At 45.6% G+C, this 22,879-nt stretch overlaps 1 protein-coding gene across 1 annotated transcript in view; it reads right to left on the reverse strand.

Annotated features, from left to right (window-relative positions):
• The window catches only part of LOC143843833 (prosaposin-like), a 33,223-nt gene extending 11,559 nt beyond the window's left edge, over positions 1 to 21,664 (reverse strand). Inside the window, exons 1-7 of the mRNA XM_077350529.1 lie at positions 21,455 to 21,664; positions 8,164 to 8,297; positions 6,917 to 6,991; positions 5,808 to 5,933; positions 5,264 to 5,458; positions 4,816 to 4,959; positions 2,368 to 2,424 (exon numbers count right to left, since the gene is read on the reverse strand). Of these exons, the coding sequence (XP_077206644.1) occupies positions 2,368 to 2,424; positions 4,816 to 4,959; positions 5,264 to 5,458; positions 5,808 to 5,933; positions 6,917 to 6,991; positions 8,164 to 8,297; positions 21,455 to 21,503 (780 nt within the window). The 5' untranslated portion in view covers positions 21,504 to 21,664. The remainder of the gene's footprint in view (positions 1 to 2,367; positions 2,425 to 4,815; positions 4,960 to 5,263; positions 5,459 to 5,807; positions 5,934 to 6,916; positions 6,992 to 8,163; positions 8,298 to 21,454) is intronic.
• Between the last annotated feature and the right edge of the window lie 1,215 nt (positions 21,665 to 22,879).

Below are 22,879 nucleotides of genomic sequence, written 5' to 3' on the forward strand. Positions count from 1 at the left end.
TGTTAACTCCGGCAGGGCCCTTAGCTCTTCCGGGAGCTCTTTCCACCAGGTTGGGGCCAGGGCCGAACATCCCGAGGGCCTGGAACCACCACTAGGTTTGCACCTGCAGAGCTAAGGGCCCTGCGGGGGGCATAAGCAACCAAGCGGTCCCGCAGGTAGACAGGACCCAGGCCGCGTGTAGCCTTAAAGGTTAAGACCAAAACCTTGAATTTGATCTGGAAACAAATTGGCAACCAGTGCACATGCTGGAGTACCGGCTGAATGTGGGCCCTCCAAGGTGTTCTAGTGAGGACCCTAGCAGCCGCATTCTGTACCAACTGTAACTTCCGGGTCAAAGACAAGGGCAGGCCCGCGTAGAGCGAGTTACAGTAGTCTAATCTGGAGGTGACCATTGCATGAATCACTGTAGCCAAGTGATCTGAGAACAGGTAGGGCGCTAGTAGTCTGGCTTGGCGAAGTATGCTGTACTCTTCAAGAACTGAGTAGTGTTACAACTCACAAACACTTCATGCTTTTTGAGAAGGTAAAGCTCTTGCATGAAGGGCCCTACCAATTAAGTGGTCTGCAGTATAGCTTGGGAACTGTACAAATTTCTTTATAGTGAAAGACCACCACAATCTAGCCAGGTATCAGAAAGCTGTTTCAGTTTTAGGAGTCTTCAGAATTTGGAAAACTGTGTCAAGATATTTTTTAAAAAGAACATCTAATATGAAATAGTTCTGAGCAGAACTTGCCTACAAAGTTTCATTCCTCCAGTGTATCAGAAGTAAAACATGGATATTTCAAGATGTCCTTCATGAAAGGAACAATCCCTAAAAACATTTCCCTTCAAGCCCTGAACACAATGTTCAAAGTAGGCTTTTGTCACAGTCAGAGGCTAACAGTCAGTTAGTAATCGTAAGCATGCGTTTCTCTTTCCACATAACTATGCTTCAGATGAGGTATGTAGCGCCAGTGTTTTAGACAGCCTGCTATGACTTTCTCATGCAAAAGCAAAAAGGAGATGCCAGAGGCAAGAACAGCTGCCCCCTCCCCAGTCACTTCATGCAACTGCCACCAGCATTCTAATGTTAAATGACAGCAATACTAACTGAACTCATGCACCATGTATTACCATTTAACCATGACAGATGCAAGGCCTTCAGGAAATCCAAGTCCATTTTCTGGTCTCAAGTTATATTCTATGGGTGTAAAAAGCTCTGCTCACTAGTGTTACACAAGGAGTTACACTTCAGTGGCTTTCTGGGACACCTTGGGATGTTTTTTGTTGGTTTTTTAAAGTAGCCTTACAGGCACAACATTTTTTTCTGAGTTGCAGAATAGCCTGAGGACAAAATTTTAGTGGGCTTTAAAATGAAAGTTCATCTCTATAGTCCCCCTCAATTTCCTTGTATCTGTCAAAGCTGAATTCTGCCAAATCTCACACATACACTCAAACACGTAGTCTACTATGTTAGCCAGAGATTAAACTAGTTTTTCAGGTTAAAAAGAGCACAGTCCCACAAGCAGGTTCTCACATACCTTTTCCTGCTGTTGGCAGAATGGGAGATAAAAAGGAATACAAGATAGTTAGGAATTGGGGGGGACCCAAATCATGCTAAATGGTGCACAGGAGAGTTCACAGCAGAGAGGAAATCTTGCTCGAGACCACCACACTCACCATAAAAATAAAAATGAACTCAACATTTACCCCATCCAAACAAAACCTCAGAACGTTCTCAGAAAAATCAGAGAACCTAAATATCTCATTGGTCAACACTATTCCATTTCTGCCACCACATTTAAAGTCCATTCTTGCTTAGGCTTACCTAGAAGCAGCCTCTTAAGAATGCCTTTTCTTTAAATGGATAGATAAAAGTTGCGTAAATATTACATTTTGGGGGAATTAGTATTATATGAAAGATTCTTCTACGGTTAGTTTTAGAATTTTTGCCTCTGGAGCAATCATTGTTCACACTAGTAATATTAATTCTATATTTAGTTGCCCATATTAGTTCTGACAGTACCAATATTAAACTGTTTTAATCAACCAAGGTAACTCCTATGGTTGAGGCCCATAGATCAACAACAAAACAGCCCCCCCCCAGCAGAAACCATAGCGGGAATGACACCAGGCACCAGATACTTATAGTAACACAGCACTCCCCCCCACTGGACAGAGGGTGGCTACATTTGAAGTTTTAATAGATTTAAATAATTTAATTCATATTTTAAATGTTGTAATATGATGTGTTTCAACTCATTGTAATTAACAATGTTGTGAGCCACCCTGAGCCTTCGGGGAGGGGCGGCATAAGAAATGTGACAAAACAACTCTTCAAAACACAATGGCATAGTTACTAAAAACGTGTGAAATATGCATCTTACCATCTGCACAAAGAGCTGAATAGCCAGGTCTGAATACTGGGAGATGTAATCTTTGCACTATTGGGGGGGGGGGGGGAGGAGAGGGAGAGAAAGTGACAAGTGGTAAATACTTCCACAGCAACAAGCATCAAGCAATTAGGTGGGCTGCAAGGGACAGACTGGAACTAGGTGGTCTACCCCACAATAGTAACAGACCCCATATTTGCTGGGGGAGAGTAGAGCACCGTCCATCAGCTGACAGAGCGGCTGAAGGTTCCCCCAAGCAGTTTGTGGTGTTGAGTTCTGCCTTTCACTCTAAATTTCTTCTTCAGACTTCGTCAGCTGAGACAGAGCAGATTGTTCCTGGCTTGCAACCAGCTTAGACTCTCCCCTCACTAAGGAGATGGGACCAGAGGATCCAGTTTCAGTGTTTGGTGGTCAAATAGAACTCTTCCTACCACTTGCCTAGATTCCTATTTATCTGGCGTAGGCCTGTGTGGCAGTACCAACAACCGCTCTAGCCAGAGCAAGAACAACAAATCATCCACAGAAGAGCAACAGGTCAGGGCTGCCTCCGAAGGGCAGAAGAACCACCCAAGCCCATCCTGCACTGACATCTTCACATGCCTCAAGAAAGGTGTGGCACAGCAAGCCATCGGCAGTCTGGGGACCAGGCAAATGGAATAGACCAGCGTATCAGAATGTGATCTGGATGAGGCCAGGTCACACCTAGGTGCCTTGGCTAAGGGCTCTAGGGCGAGTCACATACTTCCTTTGAAGGTGGCCCAGCTTCAGCCTAGATCAGGAAAAATTTAGATATCAAGAAAAAGAATTTCAGTCAGAGTAGTTCAGCAGTGGAATAGGCTGCCTAAGGCGGTGGTGAGCTCCCCCCCTCACTGGCAGTCTTCAAGCAAAGGTTGGATACACACTTTTCCTGGATGCTTTAGGGTGCTTTGGGCTGATCCTGCATTGAACAGGGGGTAGGACTAGATGGCCTGTATGGCCCCATCCAACTCTTTGATTCTCTGATCCTGGGGGGGGGGGGGGAGGCAAAACTCACCCCCAACCCCCTCCGTATCCAAACTGCCTTGGCAACCTAGCCAGCTAGGCTCAGAGAGACAGATGGCCTTGCTGCCAGCTCTCCCAACCATTGTGCCTTTGGACAAGCGAGTAGAGCTCTTCTTTGATGCAGATGGCTACATGCCCACAGGAGCCTCACACTCGCCCCACCTCAGTAACCCACTGCAATTTCTGCTCACGGTACAGCTGTATATTGCTCATTTGATTTCACAGGCAGGGCAGCCTTCTTTTTGGCGCTCCTATGCAACAGGAAAGAACCTAGCTGAGCAGGGCATGGCAGCAGCTTACCAGCACCAGCGCCCTTCTTGGCTGCCACACGCCAAAGGAGCTGCTGGGGGGAGGGGGTGTGGAATTACAGCTTTATTCCATTCAAGGCCCAGCTTCCCTCTGCACCACTCGGGTGGGGGAAGGGGGCTGGCTCTTAAGTACTGGCTCCTTTTGACTCTGGACGTGGTGTGCATCAGGTGCCTTAGTCACAATGTATAGAATGTTTTGCAGAGGGGGATAATGCTGCCTCTGAGGTGATGGTGTCTGGATTTCTTTGGGAAACTTATGGGGTATCTGAGACCACAGGAATGCAGCAAGGAATCTCCTAGGGTGTGTATTAGGGGGAAAAGATGCATGGGAAAAGTTCTGCTGGGCCACTCCATTCCTCACCGGCTGTACACTATGCACCTGATTCATGAATAGTAAAGCCTCTACTTCAAAAGTAAATCTGGTATTTCCAAAATGCATGTTGTAAAATGTAAGGCCCTTCATTAAGCAATGTAAGGCAGCTTAATCACCATTAAAAAAGGGAGATGCGATTCGGTGCTGCAGTTTGCCATTATATGAAGCAGATTGGGAATCCTTAAGCTCACACTGTTCCCCTTCAGGTTTAGAAGTAACAAAAGCAAGGTTGTTGAGTCCAAGATGCAAACAATAATCTGTTCTTGGCTAAAAACTAGGGCAGCCGCCGTTTTCACGTTGGCTGAGCTGCACCAGAGACTTCCCCATCCTCATGAAGACCTTAGAAAAACAGCTTTGTCTAAGAGATGGAACATCATATTCTCCCATCCCTTCCGGAGAGCAAGTTATTTGTTGCTGTTCCACTCTACACCAGTGGTTCTCAACCGCCATCAGGCCATGACCCCATCTGCGGTGGCGGCAGCGTGCACAGAACATTCTGGAGGCAGTGTGGGGGTGGCCAGTGCCATGGCTCCTCTGCCACCGGCTGCCTCTGCCTGCCGCCACCCCCCCCCATCGCCCGCTCCCGCCTGCTGCCGCTACCAACCTGTCGACCCCGTGGAAGGGGCCAGGCGACCCCACTTGGGGTCGGGACCCCATTGAGAACCACTGCTCTACACCACAATCGAATCCATTTGTCAACAAGACTAAGTAGTCCATTACCTGTTCCATTAGGGAAGGCTCCAAGCGTTCACATTCTTCTAGCACATGCTGAATCAGCAGCCGCACAAAGGTTGTATTGCTCTTCACAGCTTCCTGAAGATCAGCTACCAGTTGAACACAGTCTTTACATACATCCCCACTTGCCTGTAACAAGCAAGGTCAGTTAATGTACACCTCAGTACAGAGCCCACACAGCACCTATTCTGAAGAAGTGTTAAAATGCCTTAGTCAAGCCAGACAACTGGGGGGGGGGGTATGTTTCTTGGCACTAAGTCATCCTTCACGATGCTGAACTCTGGATACATTTAAAATCAATTTATATATATATATATATATATAAAAACATATATATATATATAAATTAAAGCATAGAATTGGTTTGGTTTATTCTCGTGAAATGGCCACTGGCATATAATGCCGTATCAAAGATCAGTCATGACATTCTCACCCGAGTCTCTTCTTTGGGCTGCTCCTGGGGGTAAAGAAGGAGGGGGACATTAGCCATGAAGGGAGATGCCAGTTCAGAGAAGTCAAGTTCAGGAATCTTGTTTGACTGAAGCTGCTTCTGCAGTTTCACGGATGCGAGGTGCTTCTGCAGAGACTGGCACAACATGAGCGCACTGCACACAATTTCTGGCTTATCCTGAAGAACAAGAGAACAGCATTATGCAGTTCCTCTGTCTTTATCTGCTTTCTACACCAATGCAGAAAAAGCCAGCCAAGCACTTCCCATGAACTAAAGCTAAAGGCTGGAAACAAGACTAGGATCAAAGCATAATCTCAACAACTGCAATTCTCAAACTAGCCATGTTCATTTCCCCAGTCCTTATCAGACAGTAAATATTTTCTCAAGACCTGAATCCTGGGAAATAAAACAGTCTAGCCAAGCTAAAAAGACACATGCTAGTTTATACCTGTCTGATTTATTCTGATTCAAGAATGGCTTTTTCCTCAAGAAAGAATGGCTTCAGTTTCTAATAGTCTATACTTACAAGCTCCCCTTTAATCAGGTCCAGAATGCTGGGCAGGTAAGAATCCACCATCTCCTTGCATTCAGAAGCTAGGGCTTGATCAGGAAGAAACTCACAGGCCTTACTCATGTAAACATGGATTTCTTCCTATAACATAAAGTATGCATATTAGTACAGACCCTTCCAGAACAGACAAGTCTTTCATTTTAAGAATAAAATCTTCTATCACAACTGACATCCATCAACTGTATGTGACGTTTCCCCCCCATACCTCTTTAACTTCAGAAAGTTTAATGAGGACCAAATGTTGTACCATATAGTGCCCTTTGGTGTAACAGCCTCAGAAAAGAGACAGTCTTTACCCACCAATAGATATTTGGGAGGGACGGGGAGTGTTGACTTCCCAATAGCCATCTATCTATAAGTTTTCAATGCAACTATTATACAATATGTAACCTAAGTGGGAGACATTATGGGAATAAGTCAACCCTCTCCACACACCCCAATCAGGGCTACTTCAAAATCTGGAAACAGTAAGCCAGAGATTCACAAGGGCATTTCATCCCCCACCCCACTATTTCTTCTTTGCCTTCCCTTTTCTCTTGTCCTGCTTCTTTCTCTCTTTACCCACTCACCTTTATTACCCCCATCATCAATCCCCCCTCCCCACTGGTAGCCTCCACTCAGGGTAGCTATGTTTAGTTGCATGGTGCTGGCTTTGGGTTAGACCCAGCTACACAATAAAGAACGTGAAAAGATTTGCAGGGTGGTACTGCCTTTTCCCACCATATGCTGGTCATTGCTGGACAGGACCCCAATCAATTTGTCCTAAAAGGCCAAAGCAACTCTGGAAAGTTCCCTGAAAACCTAGGGCTTTTCTCAGGTTCACAGAAAGATCCGTCTTTGTTCATGGCTTCAGTATCTGGGTTTAAGTATCCACAGATCTGGCAACACTGAAAATTTTACATAGATCAATGGTCCACATATGGATAGTAATACCTCTAAGGGCGTATGAGGGGCGGTATATAAATAAAATGAATAAATAAATAAAACTGTTTTGTTGTCCTGTAGTTTGTTTTAGTCAAAATAAACAAGGTGCCCTTCAGGAGGGGGGGAAAGCCCATTCATACCTCTGTGTTATTCTCCTTCAATAATTTCCCAGCCACTGTCACAATTTCTTTACACAGCTCACAAGGGATACTTTCCTAAAGAAAGAAGGCCCATCAGTTTTAGCACACTAGAGATGATATGTGCAGATCACAACCAATATCACAAGTGTTTCCTTCATTAAAGGTAAAGGTATCCCCCTGTGCAAGCACTGGGTCATGTCTGATTATGGGGTCACGCCCTCTAGCGTTTTCTTGGCATACTCAATACGGTGTGGTTTGCTAGTGCCTTCCCCAGTCATTATCCTTTACCCCCCCCCAGCAAGCTGGGTACTCATTTTACCGACCTCGGAAGGATGGAAGGCTGAGTCAACCTTGAGCCGGCTGCTGGGACTGAACTCCCAGCCTCATGGGCAGAGCTTTCAGACTGCATGTCTGCTGCCTCACCACTCTGCACCACAAAAGGCTCTTTTTGTTTCCTTCATTAGGCTCTCACTAATTTTTTTCCCCTGCCCTTCAAGAAAAAAAAAAGGTCTATATGTTCCTTGTACAGGAGAGCAAAACCAATGTTCCAATGTTATTTAAAGCAGGATGCAGAAATGTGGAGCAAGACATATGAGGCAGAGAACCACCCAGCTGAGTTTGGTTTTTAAGTGACTGCTCAGCATAACCAGGGTACTTTCTAGTTTATATAGCTGAAAGTAAAGATGAAATAGATTTTAAAAGACTGCATATTTTTGCTCATTGGCAAGGACAGCGTCATGGGAACTAAAAAGCAAGGCAATTTACCTGTAGATCACAGTTTTGCTGCCACTTGTGTTGCTTCCTATGAGATGACTAGTGAAGTACTGAATAATCCTCAATGACCGTTTATGCACTGGGAACTTCACTGCCCCAGCTCCTGTGCAGGAACACAAATTGGGGGCAGATGAGGCTCACTGGGCCAAATGCTCCCCCATGTGGGTGCAGGAAGAGGTGGGGCAACCTGCCATGGCTACAGCCTGGCATGAAACCTCCAGTGCATAAATGGTCTATGTGTCGCATCCACATGCCTTTTGGCTTGTCTATGGGTAGATTTTTCTTATGGCTCTAGGCTAGCCTTTCTCAATTTTTTTTTTGCCATTTAGTGTACTTGCATAAAAATGCCAAGCCACAGGTGCTCTTCATCTTCCATGCCCCCAAGCAGATATAGTTCATAAAGGCAAAAACATGAGACAGCATGCTCAAGAATTCTGAATATGCTCTTACAACATTTTGCCACCTTCACTTACCACTGTAGGCTTGTTCCAGACATTCTGTTGACAGTGCTTCACAGCATTACAATGCAAAGCTGATTTTAAGTTCTCACACCATACTTCAGGTCCCTGTGCACAATCTTTTTGAAAAACAATGGGACTTGCCAGAGCTGTTGAAATAAAAAAAAAAAAAACACCTCAGATTACTCATTTGAAATGGCCTTGCGCTCATCCTGCATAGCAGTTCAGATTCCCACCAGGTAAGAATGAAAGCTGAAAAATCCTGGTCTCAAACTATCCTTCTCTACAAATGTTGCAAGGAAACTGCATGCCTGCCTTGTCACTTAATGCTAATACCTTGTGCTTGACGTGCAAATCATGGCTGCAAAGTGTGGCAGGCACAGCATGCACATGGCTTGCAAGTCTCGATGTGGCATGCTTTGTTTGCAGCTAGATCTAGAAGCATGTTTCTCATCACCTCTAAGACCTGAATTCGGGAAACTTCTAGGTTTGGGAGAACAATGTTTATGAAATGCTCCGGATGCTACAGAAAACTTTCAAAGCAATGATTTAATAGTTTCAGCCAACTCATAGTGCTGCAAATCTTATATCTGAGTTTCAAAGGGCAGTAGTGTTAATGCTGGGACCACAGCTACGGTAAATGAAGGACTACACTTAAGATTTGAGGCCAGAAACATATTTTAGTATATCAGAATTCAAAACACTATCTCAATTTTATATCCTATAGTTCACTAAAATGCTCATGCCTATCACACCCACAGACAGGGTCTGAATCCCCCCATATTAAGTTGTGTATTTTCATTTAAATGACAATGGCTTTGTGAATTCTTATGTTAGCCACTGTGAACACCCAGTGCGGAAGAAAAGCCAAAAGGACACTAAAATAAATCCTTCCTTCAGTGGTTCTTCATAAAGCTTGTAATCCATATCTGCCACAAACCTTGTTGACTAGCTTTGGGTCAAATCCCACTCATCCTACCTACTGCACAGGGTTGTTGTGAAAACTCAAAACTTCTACAAGGGCAGACTAAAGTAAGAATAAGCAAAATATCCTCCAGTTAATCCTCTCTCTACGACCATCTTGCATCCTGTTACCTGAATGATTCTGCTCGTCCTCCATTTCCTCTTTGTGCCCCCATTTCTACCGATCTTTTGGCCCTGACCACTAGCCACACTCAACTTTCAACTTAGAAGAGACCGTCAGGTCTTCACAACATTGTTATCCAGCACATATCCAGTGTCTCAATAACCAAGCAATGTTTCTTAACTTTATCCTCAAAGCAGAACGTTTAGTCACAGCTACAAGCACCCCCTAGAGGTTGAAATGAAATTTGCTAGCAAGGAAAAGAAGTTGTGGGATAGATCTTCTGAACACCAACCTAAGTTACCAACACAGAAAACCAGGTTTTCTGCTCAGGACATGGTGACTGGATTCCTGCTGCAGCTTCTTGGACGATATGATCACATATATAGTCACGTCGCCCCGCCTGCCCTCCCTCCCAAAATGGCCAAGGCTGGGCGTGGAGGGAGTGGAAAGGGGAGGAGCCCTGGTCATAAAATAAGTGCTCTTGTTTTCATTTAACTGTGATGGGGGCGGTAGGGGGCAATGCAGCAATGGATGCCGGCTTCAGTTCTGTTCCCATGTAGTTTGCCACTGGGCCAATTCTGGCACGAGGGGGACAACAGAGCGCTCTCTACCCATTAAAAAAAAATTAAAAATTAAGAGCCATGCAGGGATGGGAAGTTGCTTGCGATGTGCTGGTCTGGTCAGGATATGGAGAAAAAACAGCTTGTTTTTGTCTGAGCTGCTCTGCAAAGCCTTTCCTCATTTGTTGTGGGGGAGGAAAGGGAAGCATGAGGGTGGCATACGTGTGGGTGGAAGATGGGCATCACAGCGGCTTGGGGAAAGCTCCCCGCAGCGTGTGAGAAAGGGGGTCTCAATCGGCACTCCCACAGTCTGATTTCTCCTTTTCCCTCCAGCCTGGAGCAGGATTTGAGAAACCTCAGAAGTGGCACGATTGTGCAGAGTCTGGTTGGGAAGCATAGTGGGAATTAGTGGGAAGGGCCCCTTCCCTTCCCAGCCCCTCCAGGCCCATCATTGGCCATTTTGGGATGGGTGGATGGGTTGACATGACCGTATATGGTCATCTCTCCTGATAAACATTTAACAAATTTAAAATATGTATTAAAATTAATTAACTCCCATCCATCCAGGGCCATCAAGAAACTCCAGGGTTTCGTGGAAGCCTGGGTTAACTTTCTCAAGAAAGGTGTGGCTTGCAGACATTACTTCTGGGGTTCCTTTAAGTCTGAAGAATGTTTCAGGGGTTTCTCAATGCTAAAAAGGTTGACAAGGGCTGAACTAATGGAAAGACTAGAAGAAACCATTTCATTGTACTGAGACTGTCACAGCAGTATCTACTTCTGGAAAGTTACATCACAGAAGGAAAATGCAGATGTGAGCAGTTCTGGGATTACAGGTACAGCAGTTTCCAGAGGTGAAGTGTGCCATCTAACTAATTCTAAGTCAGTTTTGCTCATAAACAATTAGACAAGCGGAAGTAATTGCAAATCAAATACCACCACAGGCTACTATTAAAAAGTCCTCTTGCTTCAGATATTGGACCAGTTGAAATAGGTAGACAGGCAACTTACTAGCATCCTAATCAAGCTATGTATGGTTAAAGCAGAGGTGGCTAAGCTGTGGCTCTCCAGATGTCCACAGATTACAATTACCATGAGTACCTGCCAGCATGGCCCAGGGACTCATGGTCATTGTAGTATGCAGACATCTGGAGAGCCATAGTTCGGCCACCCCTGAATTACAAGCTTACCTAAACATTCCTGAAGCTAAGGGCAGACATTAGCTGGAATGCGTTCAGGAATCGGCAACAAAAATGGCTGATGATCTGGAATACAAGCCTCATGAGGAACCAGGCATGGAGAAGAAACGAGGTGGAAATGACGGTAGGTAGGCTGAATTCTGGAGATTTTTGGTGGAGGGATCACTTGGGCAAGAAATTGTGGCAACCGTGGGTAGGCAGGCAGTTGTGAATTCCTGCTTTGTGCAGGGGGTTTAAGACTAGATGACCCTGGAGGTCCCAACTCTGTGATCCTCACTTCAACAGCTCTCACATGGATGGCAGCAAAGAGTGGTTCTTTGCTACTCCACAGAGCAGAACTAAACCTAATGGGTATCATTTATAGGAAGATATACTTCTACTGAATGACAAAAGAAGGCAACCCAGCAGGAAAGCCAATTCCCAAGGGGGAAACTTCTCTCCAACACCACAGTGCCTGCACTGAGCCAGGGCTTAGACAGCTCAGTCCTCTGCAGCCCATGGCTCTTTTAAAAAGAAATCGATATACTGGGAAGTGAGGTGGAATGACACAACAATCAGCAAGTGAAAGGAAGGCAGGCAAAGATTTTCATGGGACTAAAAAGCTTCTTAAAAGAAGCTTTACAAATTGGGAAGTGATAGCTGCCAGTAATCTAATTGCAAGCTATGCAACAGATATATGTCCATGCACTGAAACAATGATGCAGAGTGAGATCCCCTTATGTGCACCACTTTTTAAACACAGGTCTCACCACAGCCAGGGTGTAGAAAGTTTTAAGACATATTAATCAAAGTATCAATTACGTTAAGTTGTATACTTTCAGTCATGCACATTGATTTTTATACAAGTTGTTAACAGGCTGTTAGCATCTTGCTTTGAATGTTTACACTGTTTGGATCTTTTAAGCAAAAATGGTTGCTGACCAATGAGATAATTTTCTAAACTGCCTGCTCTCAGTGCCTGGATGGAAGGTCCCCATAGGATTCTTGCATTACCAGCATTGAGCCCCATGATGAAAGAGCAGGCCATAAATAAATGAATGGTCCTTTCTCTGTTGAGCAGCACAGGAGCTGCCAGAGCTTCAAGTCCTAGCTTTCCCGACCTGCATATTACATAGCTTGTTCATAAGCTACTTATGGCAGGGGGAGGAAGATTTCCCACAGTAAACCAATAATTCATTATTTAATTGCAACCCTTTGCAATATGCCATCTTTTTGAAGGCATCTGGAAGAAGGTATGACAGCAGGTAAGACCACAGCCAATCCCCGCATGCCATAATGCAATTTGGATTATTCGGTGGCCTGATCCATTATTAATTGCAGAAAAGCACTGCAGAGCACGTGTACTTATGCAATAGAAATGCAAAAGTTAGAGGTGGCAATTGGACTAAGGGGAAACAGAACTGCCTTAGATTGTAGCACTGCAACCCATCAGCCTTTAGATCAGCCTTCTTCAACCTTTTGACCACGGAAACGCCCCTGAAATGTTTTTTCAGGCTTTGAGGAGCTCTGGAACTGAAGAAGAAGAGTCGGTTCTTATATGCTGCTTTTCTCTACCCGAAGGAGGCTCAAAGTGGCTTACAGTCGCCTTCCCTTTCGTCTCCCCACAACATTCACCCTGTGAGGTAGGTGACGCTGAGAGAGCCCAGATATCACTGCTCAGTTAGAGCAGTTTTATCAGTGCTGTGGGGAGCCCAAGGTCACCCAGCTGGCAGCATGTGGGTGAGTGCAGAATCGAACCTGGCATGCCAGATTAGAAGCTCACACTCTTAACCACTAAACCAAACTGGCTCTAAGTTTCTTGAGAAACTTAGTTGAGTCCTTCGTTGTTTGGTGTCTACAGCCCTGAGGCCTTCATTTGTGGGAACTTGATGTGGCCCAGACGTGTGGCCAAGTCCATTAAAGGAGAGAACCGGGTAAAGGCCAGAGAGTCCCAGGGCTTCAGGGAGCCCTGGTTGGGAATCCCTGCTCTAGACAAGCCCCTGACGTGTCTCAGCTTGGCAACATAGTGTCCAACCCCCCACTCCATTTTTTGTCTTGAAGTGCAGGAAACAAAGCCCCAGACTGGGCTTTACCGTTTCAAAATGGTCTATTTGTAACTCGGCCTGACTTTGCTTAAGCCAACAGAACGCTTGGATCAAAGCAAATCTTCTGCAACGTATATCTCATTCATATCCAGGCCACAGATCATTGATGGAGAAAGCCACAAAGAATTAGCTAAGGATAGGGCAGAGATCCCAAATTTGCAGAAAAAAAACAGAAGATTTAAACCTCCAAACAATTTACTTCTTTTACATTCTAACTTTTTATTCTGCTTATTTCTCTAAATTTATACACTGTCCTCTGTCAGAGCAGACTCAGGAAAGTGAAAAGCATACGTATAATGCATATTAAAATCATACTCAAATTTAATATTCAACCCCAGAGGTATAGGCCAGAAACTCTGGGTGGGGTGTGGTACTGGAGGGAGGCCTATCTAGTGTTGGTATAGATGTTAACTCTTTTGCTGGCCTCGAGTTTAGCCCTGGTGGAAGAGCTCTGTTTTACAGGCCCTACGGAACTTAGTAAGATGTGACCGGGCCCTGATGCCTCCTGGGAGCTCATTTCCAATGGGGACTACTGCAAAGTAGAGTGCGAGTCTGGGAGTGTGAGACTGACTTTAAGATCACCCAGCAAGCATCCATGGAAATTCAATCTGGATCTCCCAGATCATAAGATGACAATAACCAATCCTGTGCAATGGCTCTCTACCAATATCTGTCGCTTTAAGGATGCCCATTAAGCTCACAGTTGCCATTCTGGAGCTTGGGAGGTGGCAACAACACTATTGCCGAGCCTTCTAAGCCTTGGTTTCTGTAAAGCAAAGGCACAGGGGCGGGGAGGAGGAAGACCTAGAGACTAGAACAGTCCTGGAAAGAGACTTCCCCTTTTCCCCCCATCACATGTAATGATCAAGGATTTGCTGATGACAAGTACCTGAGACTTATTACTCATACCACTTGGCTAAGCGCTAGTCCTTTGCCCTTATAAGATTTTCACCTCGCCAGGGGTACACATGGATCCCTCTGTTCAAGCTTAGCCACCAAAGCCACCATGATCTTGGTGAACACTTCTGGTGCCTAGAAGAGGTCAAACAGCAAGGCTTTTTATTGGAACTGGTGCCCTTGGTGGTATAAATGAAGGAACTCCCTGGAATCTGGATGGACAGGGACATGAAGTAAAGTCTCCCTGAGACCTAGGGGGGTCAAATTATCTTCCTTTTTCAGTTCTTGCAAGATGTGTCATAGGGATTCCACCTGGAACTTCCATCTTTGCACCCAGTTGACTTCTTGGGTATAGCACTGCCCTTTAGTCCCCAGACCTCTTGGGCGCCACAAGGACTACTGAGTAACCCCCATTGAACTGTTGATCTGAAATGACCTCTACTGCATCAATTTGAGTAACATGCTGAATTAATTGCTTGACTTAACATGTCTCCTGGGATTTTGAGACTGGGGATGGTATAAACAGGGGGGTGGGGAGAAAGAAGTAAACTATCCTGTAGACTTCTGTAATAACTGAGAGCACCCATTTGTCTGATGTTATAAAGTTCCAGGCTTCAAAGAACTAAAGACACTTTGGGCAAACAGAACACTTTTGGGCAGGCAAGTTTTTATCCTACTCAAGAGGTACTAGTTGTCTCGGATGAGTCCTGGGTCAGTATCTGTAGTCTTCCACAGTTCTTCATTCTGAAGGTCTGAAGCAGTGAAAGGACTGATGTGATCTATCTTTTGAGACCTTACCACTGCTGGTTGATGAATAACCCTCTTTTCTTTTGTCTCAACAAGGGTTATATCTAGGTTGGATTCTCTGAAGACAACTCTTCCCAAGAACTTTTCTGATGAGATGATTTTGGATGAGAAATTCACCTTCCAGTGTTTCAACCAGAATTTTCTTCTTATGATTAGGTTTGCCACCTCTGCTCTGATGCAGAACTGGATGACATCCTGGGAAGCATCTGAGGCAAAATCTGCCACCCTCTTCATCTTGAGCAGGGACCTCTTCAGAGCCAGAATATTTACGTCTGAAGCAGATCATCCACCCAGAGGACTACGGCATGTGTAAAATTTGAGAGCAATGCTACTGCCCTGACAGACCGATGCTGATGCCCGAATGTCCACTTTTGTTAACGCCATCTCCTATCCACTGTTTTAGTTCATTCTTTAGTGTGTTTCTAGCACTCATTAAGTTTTCTTTAAGGGAATCTAGAGATCCTTGAAGCTTCCTAGGGATTTCTCAAATTGTTTTAAAAGATCTGGCTTGGAGCAAAGTTCCAGCCTCCTACCTGAGCAAGAGAGCTATCCAAACTGCAGAGTCAGCCTACACTGTCTTCACTAAATGGTCCACACTAGTGTTTGCATAGCCCCACCTTAATGGGGGCATAACATGGCCAGCTTGGATGACCCCCCCCCTGAACATTTTACTTCTTAACCAGGTAATTTCTATACTTAACCAGGTACTTTCCAACATTCAGTTAAATAGATTTTTAAAAGCAGTAATAGAATTATGATCTGGGGTTCATTAGCCTTGCTGAAGTCTTGATAACAATGGTCACCTCTGCATACAGATCTCACAAAACTGTCAAGGTTTGCTAGGTTCCATCAGGTCAATAGCGATACTGTAATTCATACTACATCTTCTGTTCCCTCTTAATAAAACAGTAAGGGGTGTTGGGGTGGGCTCAGTCCGGGATGGGGGGGGGCAACAATTGGCCACTCAGCCTCAGACTGACAAGTGGAGGGGCCAATCAGAAGGCGCAAAGCGCCTTCCGATTGGCCCCTCACAAGGACAGACCAAAATTCCATCCAGTCAGCCCAGCCAGGAACAATCTGGTGACATCACTGCCAGTCTGCCCCTGACCACCGCAGGGAGAGGAGGTCAGTAGGGCTGCCAAGGGGGATGAGAACAGAGGCTTGGGCAGGCGGCGCCAGCCCTTTTCACCCCAAGGCTGTCCTAACTGTCATGTCCAATTGTAAATTGCCTCAGAATACTGACAGAGCTGGCAGGAGGCTGGAGAGTGCGCTCCCTCCCCCTCCCTCCCTTCAGGCCTGCTGTGAAGGAGCCTCTGACAGGCCCTGACTGAGGGGAGGGAGGCGTTTCCAAGAGCAATGCAAGGGAGCCTGAGGGCATTCCTTTTGAGGGTGGGGAACTTGCCCCTTCTGCCAAACAGTTGGCTGACAGGGAGGCCACAGAAAAGCCCCTTCCCACTTAAAATACTGCTCTGTGTCCCTCCTGGTTAGATACAGCCAAGCCATGTGTCTTTCTTCTTTGCAACTCTCTGCAGATTTGAGGCCACTGCACAGAGTTATTCTGCAGATGAAACTGGTTCTTTTATCTCCTGTTTCTACACAACAACCCTGTGCAGTAGGCCTCAAGTATTTCAATTCAACAACAACCACCTGTGTGGTAGGCCTTAAATGTTTCTTCTCTACCACAAACCTGTCCAAAGTAGCCTTTCTGCCTGGGGAGCTGATCTTTATACTCTGCAAGTGAGCTGTAATTCCAGGAGCTCTCCCGGCCCCGCCTGGAGGTTGGCTACCCCTGGGTTAGAAATATTCCTGGAAGTTTGGAGGGACTTCAAAATCGTACAATGCCTCAGAGTCCAGCCTTCAAAGGAGCCATTTTTGCCTGTAGTCGGGAGGGAGTGGTGCAGGTGTGTCCCTCCTGGGATATGGGCTATGGCCAGCCCTTACCAGCAACTGTTTGTATTCTGGGGTTCAGACAGGCAGACCTGTATCAGTCCTGTGAGTCTGGAAAGTGCAGGAAGATCTAAACTGTAAATCGTGAACAAGTAAATGGCTGGAGACACATGACTTTTTTCAACCTTGGCCTGCCAAATAGAAAACCAGTATAAAAAACCTTACTAAGGTCAAGACTGCTGTGCACAGAGAGTCTTCCTCTTAGGGTTGCCAGCTTCCCTGTGAGGCTCTCTACCCCACCTCCCTCATGGGGAGTCTGCTATGAGGAGAGAAAGGGAAGACGATTGGAAAATGCTTTGAGACACCTGAGGCCTGCTGGGTTACTGCGGCCTATTTCCAGTTTTCTCAGACCTCTCAGACCTGGAAAATGCTTTGAGACACCTGAGGCCTGCTGGGTTACTGCGGCCTATTTCCAGTTTTCTCAGCCCCACATACCTCACAGGTTGACTGTTATGGGAAGACTAATGGACAAGGTGTTTGTAAACTGCTTTGAGACTCCTTTGGGTAGTAAACAACAGGGTACAAAAATCCATTCTTCTTCTAAGGAGCAGCCATGAAAGAAGCATGTGGGCACATAACATTTTAACAGTGAAAAAATGGAAAGGGAACAGGGTGGACACCTGTGTACTGTGACTACCCCATGTGTATTAGGGCAGAGGGGCATTTCGGTGTCTGTGGCCTAATTCACACAAGAAGGGAAATGAACTGGGGGGAATTGGTTGCCATGTAATCTTCCCCTAAGAAGAGTCTCCAGTCTGATTTTTCCTTCACATATCTGAGGACATGGCTCTGGAAAGCTCATCTGTAACCACTATGCCACAATTCCCAAAGGTCAATCGTCTCCTGCATTTAATGAACATTCCAAACCCACATTTGCCAGCACGCCACCACAACCTCCCACACAACACACACATTCAACCCCATGCCCTTACAGACTGGACAACTCCTCCCTTTCCTCTTCCCACTGCCAAGCTCTAGCGCCCGTTGTATTCTTATATACAACGGGCTTTGCCCCTAGTTTCCAATAAACCTTTAAATGCATCTTGGTAGTAGAGCTGTTATTGGAAACCTGTTGATGGAACACAGCAAATCCTGACAAATACTTTTAGCATATATAACTTTAATAAAGTTAAAAGAAATAGTGCTTATGATTAGGTTTTATGGGAGCATTAATTAGAAAAACAAGCCTGGATCCTAAATTTTGGAAGCAGCACCTAAAGACAAAGATCTGTCAAGACCTGTACCAAAACCCAGTTTTGCTGCAAACAGCTGCCAAAAACAGCACCTAGAGTTAGCAACTCAAACCAGTCACTGCAGAGTAAAGATGCCTGCCTATTGTTCATATAACAACCACAAACTCCCTTCTGGATCAATTTTACTAGTGCTCTAAGTGGCTCATACACAAGACAATTTTCCAGCCCAGGCAGTTTTTAAAAAGGCGTTTCCTACCTTAGGTTTATGCATCCTTGATCCTTCTTCCTCTCATTTCTTTTAAGTATACAGCCTGACCTGGACAGCCCAGGCAAGCCTGATCTCACCAGAGTTTGGAAGCTAAGCAAGGTCAATCCTAGCTAGTATTTGGATGGGGGAACCTCCAAGGAAACACCAAGGTCATGAGGTGGAAGCAGGTAATGGCACACCATGTCCAAACATCTCTTGCCTGGCTACCAGATAACCCTAGGATCTCCTGGGTATACAACACATACCACGTGATAAATAAATCATTTCAAATGTACAATATCTGCATCTTTAACGTTTGATATTATGCAAACCTTCAATATTTATTAACAGGGCTTGCAGCCAGCTTGGTGAAGTGGTTAGGGGTGCGGAATTCTAAACTGGTGAGCCGGGTTTGAATCTGCGCTTCCCCCACATGCAGCCACCTGGGTGATGGACAGTCTACAAGCTTGTAATCCACCCCTTTCCTCAAGGCAGGGTTGGCAGAGTTCTGAGCGGAGATCCACACTGGCCGGCCAGCAAGGGATATTTAACCATTTTATCAGAAAAAAGGTGTTCACAGTGTTTCATTTTCTGAGACAATCCTTATGGCTTCTTCATAAAACATAAAAGAAATTACTTTTAGGTTAAAGACTTGGAACAGCACCTGGATAGTAGTCCCCACCATCATCTTGCAAAATGTTTAGCATACTGTCAGCGCAGGTTTATTGTTTTTCACCTTATCAACGACTGGTAAGGCCCCCATTTTAGGTTAGATGTGAAAAGGATACCCAAATATGTAACCCTCACATGCTGAATTTCTTCCCCATTCAGAGTCCATCTGCACACTGAAGGAGTCCTTTTTTATTTTGGAGAAAACTACTTTAGCTTGCTGATAGATTATTATATTAAGAAGATTGGTCTGAAAATAAATTAAGAAAAAAACATAATGACCTCTGCAGACCACCTCTTGTCTGCGAGTAGAGCAGTGTTATCAACTTCAAGCAGAACTGGAATAATGCAACTGGCCAAATAAGGTGGATGAGAAAAAATCATTACTGTCGAGAAATAACTCCTATACAGGATGAATGGCCCAAAAGGCAACCTCAGCAGGCCTGAGCTATAAGATCTGCATGAGTCATGGCAACCTTTTATCAGTTGTATTCTGCTGTAGCTTTTCCCAGAGTCTTATTCTTGAGATGGTATTAAAGGCTACTTTCATATTAATAAATCCTATGTAAATGGTGCCATGTGGTGTATTTTCTATCAGATGACATAGAACTAGACAACGGTCCACAGTTGAACTTCCCCTCCTGAACCCTATCTGTTTCTGGCCCAGAATATCACCCTGTTCAAGCCAATCAGTTAAGGCATCTGGCAAATATGACAAGTATAATTTCCCCAAGTAAGATAATAAAAATGATTGAATGACAGCTAGCAGCTTGGGTCCAAGTATTGACTGCTCTTAAAAATCAGAACTATTACTATGTGCCTTCAAAATTTTGAGATGACCCTACATATATGTATTTGCAAAAAACAATGGAACTATCCACCAAGATAGATTTTATTTGAATGATTTGTTTGGGATAAGGTCTACTCCAGCAGATGCTGGATCAAATCTTCAGCTTGAAAAGGGGTCACAGCCAAGAAGGCAGGCAAGTTCACTCAGAAAAGCAAAACAGGCTTTTGTTTTATGATTCCCAGACCCCTGGAAGATTACCGAAGGGAATATATTTTGTCATAAAAATTGGATATTTTTACTAGTATATAGCCATAAATACTGAATAATCTCCAACAGCTATGCTCTGGCAAGACTTTACAGATACTTTTCCCATTCATGCTTTCAGCACAAAGGAAGCAACTCTTCAATCAGTATGGCCGATTTCCTTGTGCAGCTTAATATAAAGGCTCCTGGCTATTTAATCCAAAATAATCTGATTCATATCACTGCTGCTTGTTCTACAACCATTTGCCCAACTAATGTAGGGCTGAAGGAAAACACATCATTAGCATTTCAGTAAAATAGTTGTCCTAGTTCTTTCAACTGGCCAGAAGTACTATAGGGAGGAAGGAAAGCTACAACCGGTTTGTAAATAAATGGTTGTCTACCAAGAAAAGTTTTGCAGGCTAGCACCACATATATCCTAAAGAAACTGATAGTAAAAGTATATATGAGCAAGGAAAAGTTATGAGCCAGTAGTTTCAGGAAACCTGGTCATAATTTTAAAATAAGTATATGTCCGTGACAATGTTACTGTTCTGCAATCTCTCTAAATGCTTCCAACTCTCTTGTATCTCCATCCCACATTGAGTGCAGGAGATGCCAGGGGTACCACTTTTTAGAGAAGAGCTCTGATACAGAGAAGGCTTTCCACATACACAGCTGCATTACCTAAATGCTCATTTGTACTACATGTTAAGGAAAACAACCCATCGGTTTGCATATCTATTATTGGGAGGACTGAACTTGACAGCTGATAAGGTAAACTGCCATTTTCTACATCTGTCAAATTTCCTTTGTCAGAGATCCCAGAACAAAGCAGCTCAGACAAAGCTCCAGAGAGGACAGCAGAATAACTAAAACTATGATCCCTAGACAAAGAGGCCGCATGCCTCTCAATACCAAATGCTAGAATGAGCAAGGTATAGAAAGACGGCATCCGTTTTCGTGCCTCCGCCTGCAGCCTCCTGAGAGATAAAACAGCGACAGGCAGAAGGGCCTTATTCCAACCCGGCACACGAACTGTCAAAATCTGCAAACGGATGAAAAACCGCGGATCCAGTTTGCAGCCGCCACACCAATGGCGCCCGATCCCCCTCCTATTCAACCAGGAGGAAGGAAAGGGCTGGCTACGCCCCACGGCGAAGGAGTCAACAACCGGGGCCGCCGCCGCGCAAAGCCCTCGCCCCGCGGCTCCTTCCCTGCCTCGGGCCGGATTCTGCGCCCGCGGGATCAGGCACTTCCGCGCAGGGAAGCCCAGCTGCAAAGGCACGATCGAAGTGCAATTTCCGACGTGTGCGGAATGGGGGGGGGGGGGAAGAAGCCCCCAGAGAGACCCGGGAGGGGGAGGGGATAGGGAAAGGACTCCTAAGGGGAGGCTGAACGAGGCCGCTCGAGGACTGCTGAGCCGAGGCGAGGCCGACCCCTCCCCGCACGGGGCCCACACCGCCCGGCACGGTTCGTGCCCCCCGGAAGCCTCCCAATTAAAGCCGCCTCCGCCGCAGCCTGGCCCGGCGAGCGCTTCTGCGGCCCAGCCGCGTCGGCTGCTGCAAGGGCGCGGCCCGCCTCACCTGCAGCCACACAGGCGAGGAGGACGAGGGAGGGAGCGATCCGCGCCATGGCCTCTCTGCTCGCTGTCTGCGCCGTCTGCAATGCGGGAGCGTCAGCTGACCGCCAGCCTATATAACAAGCCCCGCCGGAGAAACAGGCGGGTGCGCATGCGCCTTGCCGGGGCCGGCGGCTTAGGACGGCCACCCCCACCCTCTTCCCTCCAAACCGTTGCTTTTGCGCAAGCTCCGAAGGGAAGGGAAACACCCGGCTCCTTCTGCCTTCCCGAGAGGGTCTTTCTTTGCGCATGCGTGCCGCTTCCCTCCCTCCTCCCCATCTCACCCCACTCCTCGCTAGGTCAGGTGACGCTGATTCATGTGAAAGTGGGACGGGTGGGGGTCAGGATGGAGGGGTGCAAAGAAAAGTGTGTCGTTCGTAGAAATGGGTCGGGAGGAAGCTTGCAGGGCGGTCTTCTGCAGAATTGCTTGATGAAGCTATTTCTTTTTTGTACAGGCTTCGTTGTCTTGGTGCTGAAGGATTCTGAGTAGGTCAGTTTAGGATTGTACTATGGCCTACGGTGCTAACTTAACGGTTATTACTGTTATTGCCGTTTTATTTTATGTTGTTACTGAGTTATGCTGTACTTGTTCCTGTGTTCCCACATGATCTATGGAAACCGCCCTGAGCCACAGGGGAGGGTGGTATATAAATATAATAAATTTACTGTAACAACCATTAGAGTTCAATGAAGACTTCTTTCCCAGAAGCTGTGTATAGGATTTCATTCAAGGAGGTGATTGGAAATAGACAAATGGATTTCATTCAAGGAGGTGTTTGGAAATAGACAAATGGATTTCATTCAAGGAGGTGTTTGGAAATAGACAAATGAATTATCTGCTTGAGCAGCTAAAAAGATTTATAATTCCTAAAAGTTTGCTATGCCTATGTAACACAGAGGGCCTGGTTATGATCATGAACACTGGCTTTTTTTGTTTTGCGTTCAGTGAGTGAAACCAGGATAGCTGAAAGCTCCTTTTGTGTGTTATCTCTCCGGCAGTGGGAGCTGCCCAAGCCTTCCCTTTATGGGCTAAATGTAACCTTCATAATAATTTACAGGCAGAACTGCTTTCCTCTTTCCAGCTAGGCTCATTGTCTCTGCCTCCTCTTTCTGACTTCTGCTCTGCATTTTTCACTTCCTCCTGTTGAGCTGAGTCTAGAGGTCATCTGATTGATTCTGCTTCCTTCAGTCCTAGCTCAGAAGAGAAAGGGCCAGAAGAACAAAGCGTTCATTTGCTGCCCTTCCTATCACAGATCTTCTAGAGTCAAAACTCCGTGTTTGCCTTTGTTCCTTGAGTTTAATGTGAACCCCATGCTCAGAGGACCCACAGCATAATGAACTTCAATTTGTCTGATCCATTTCTCCAGGGACAAGAGCAAGTGAAACAAGG

The sequence above is a fragment of the Paroedura picta genome, chromosome 8 (genome assembly GCF_049243985.1).
Source record: "Paroedura picta isolate Pp20150507F chromosome 8, Ppicta_v3.0, whole genome shotgun sequence".
Lineage (NCBI taxonomy): Eukaryota > Metazoa > Chordata > Lepidosauria > Squamata > Gekkonidae > Paroedura > Paroedura picta.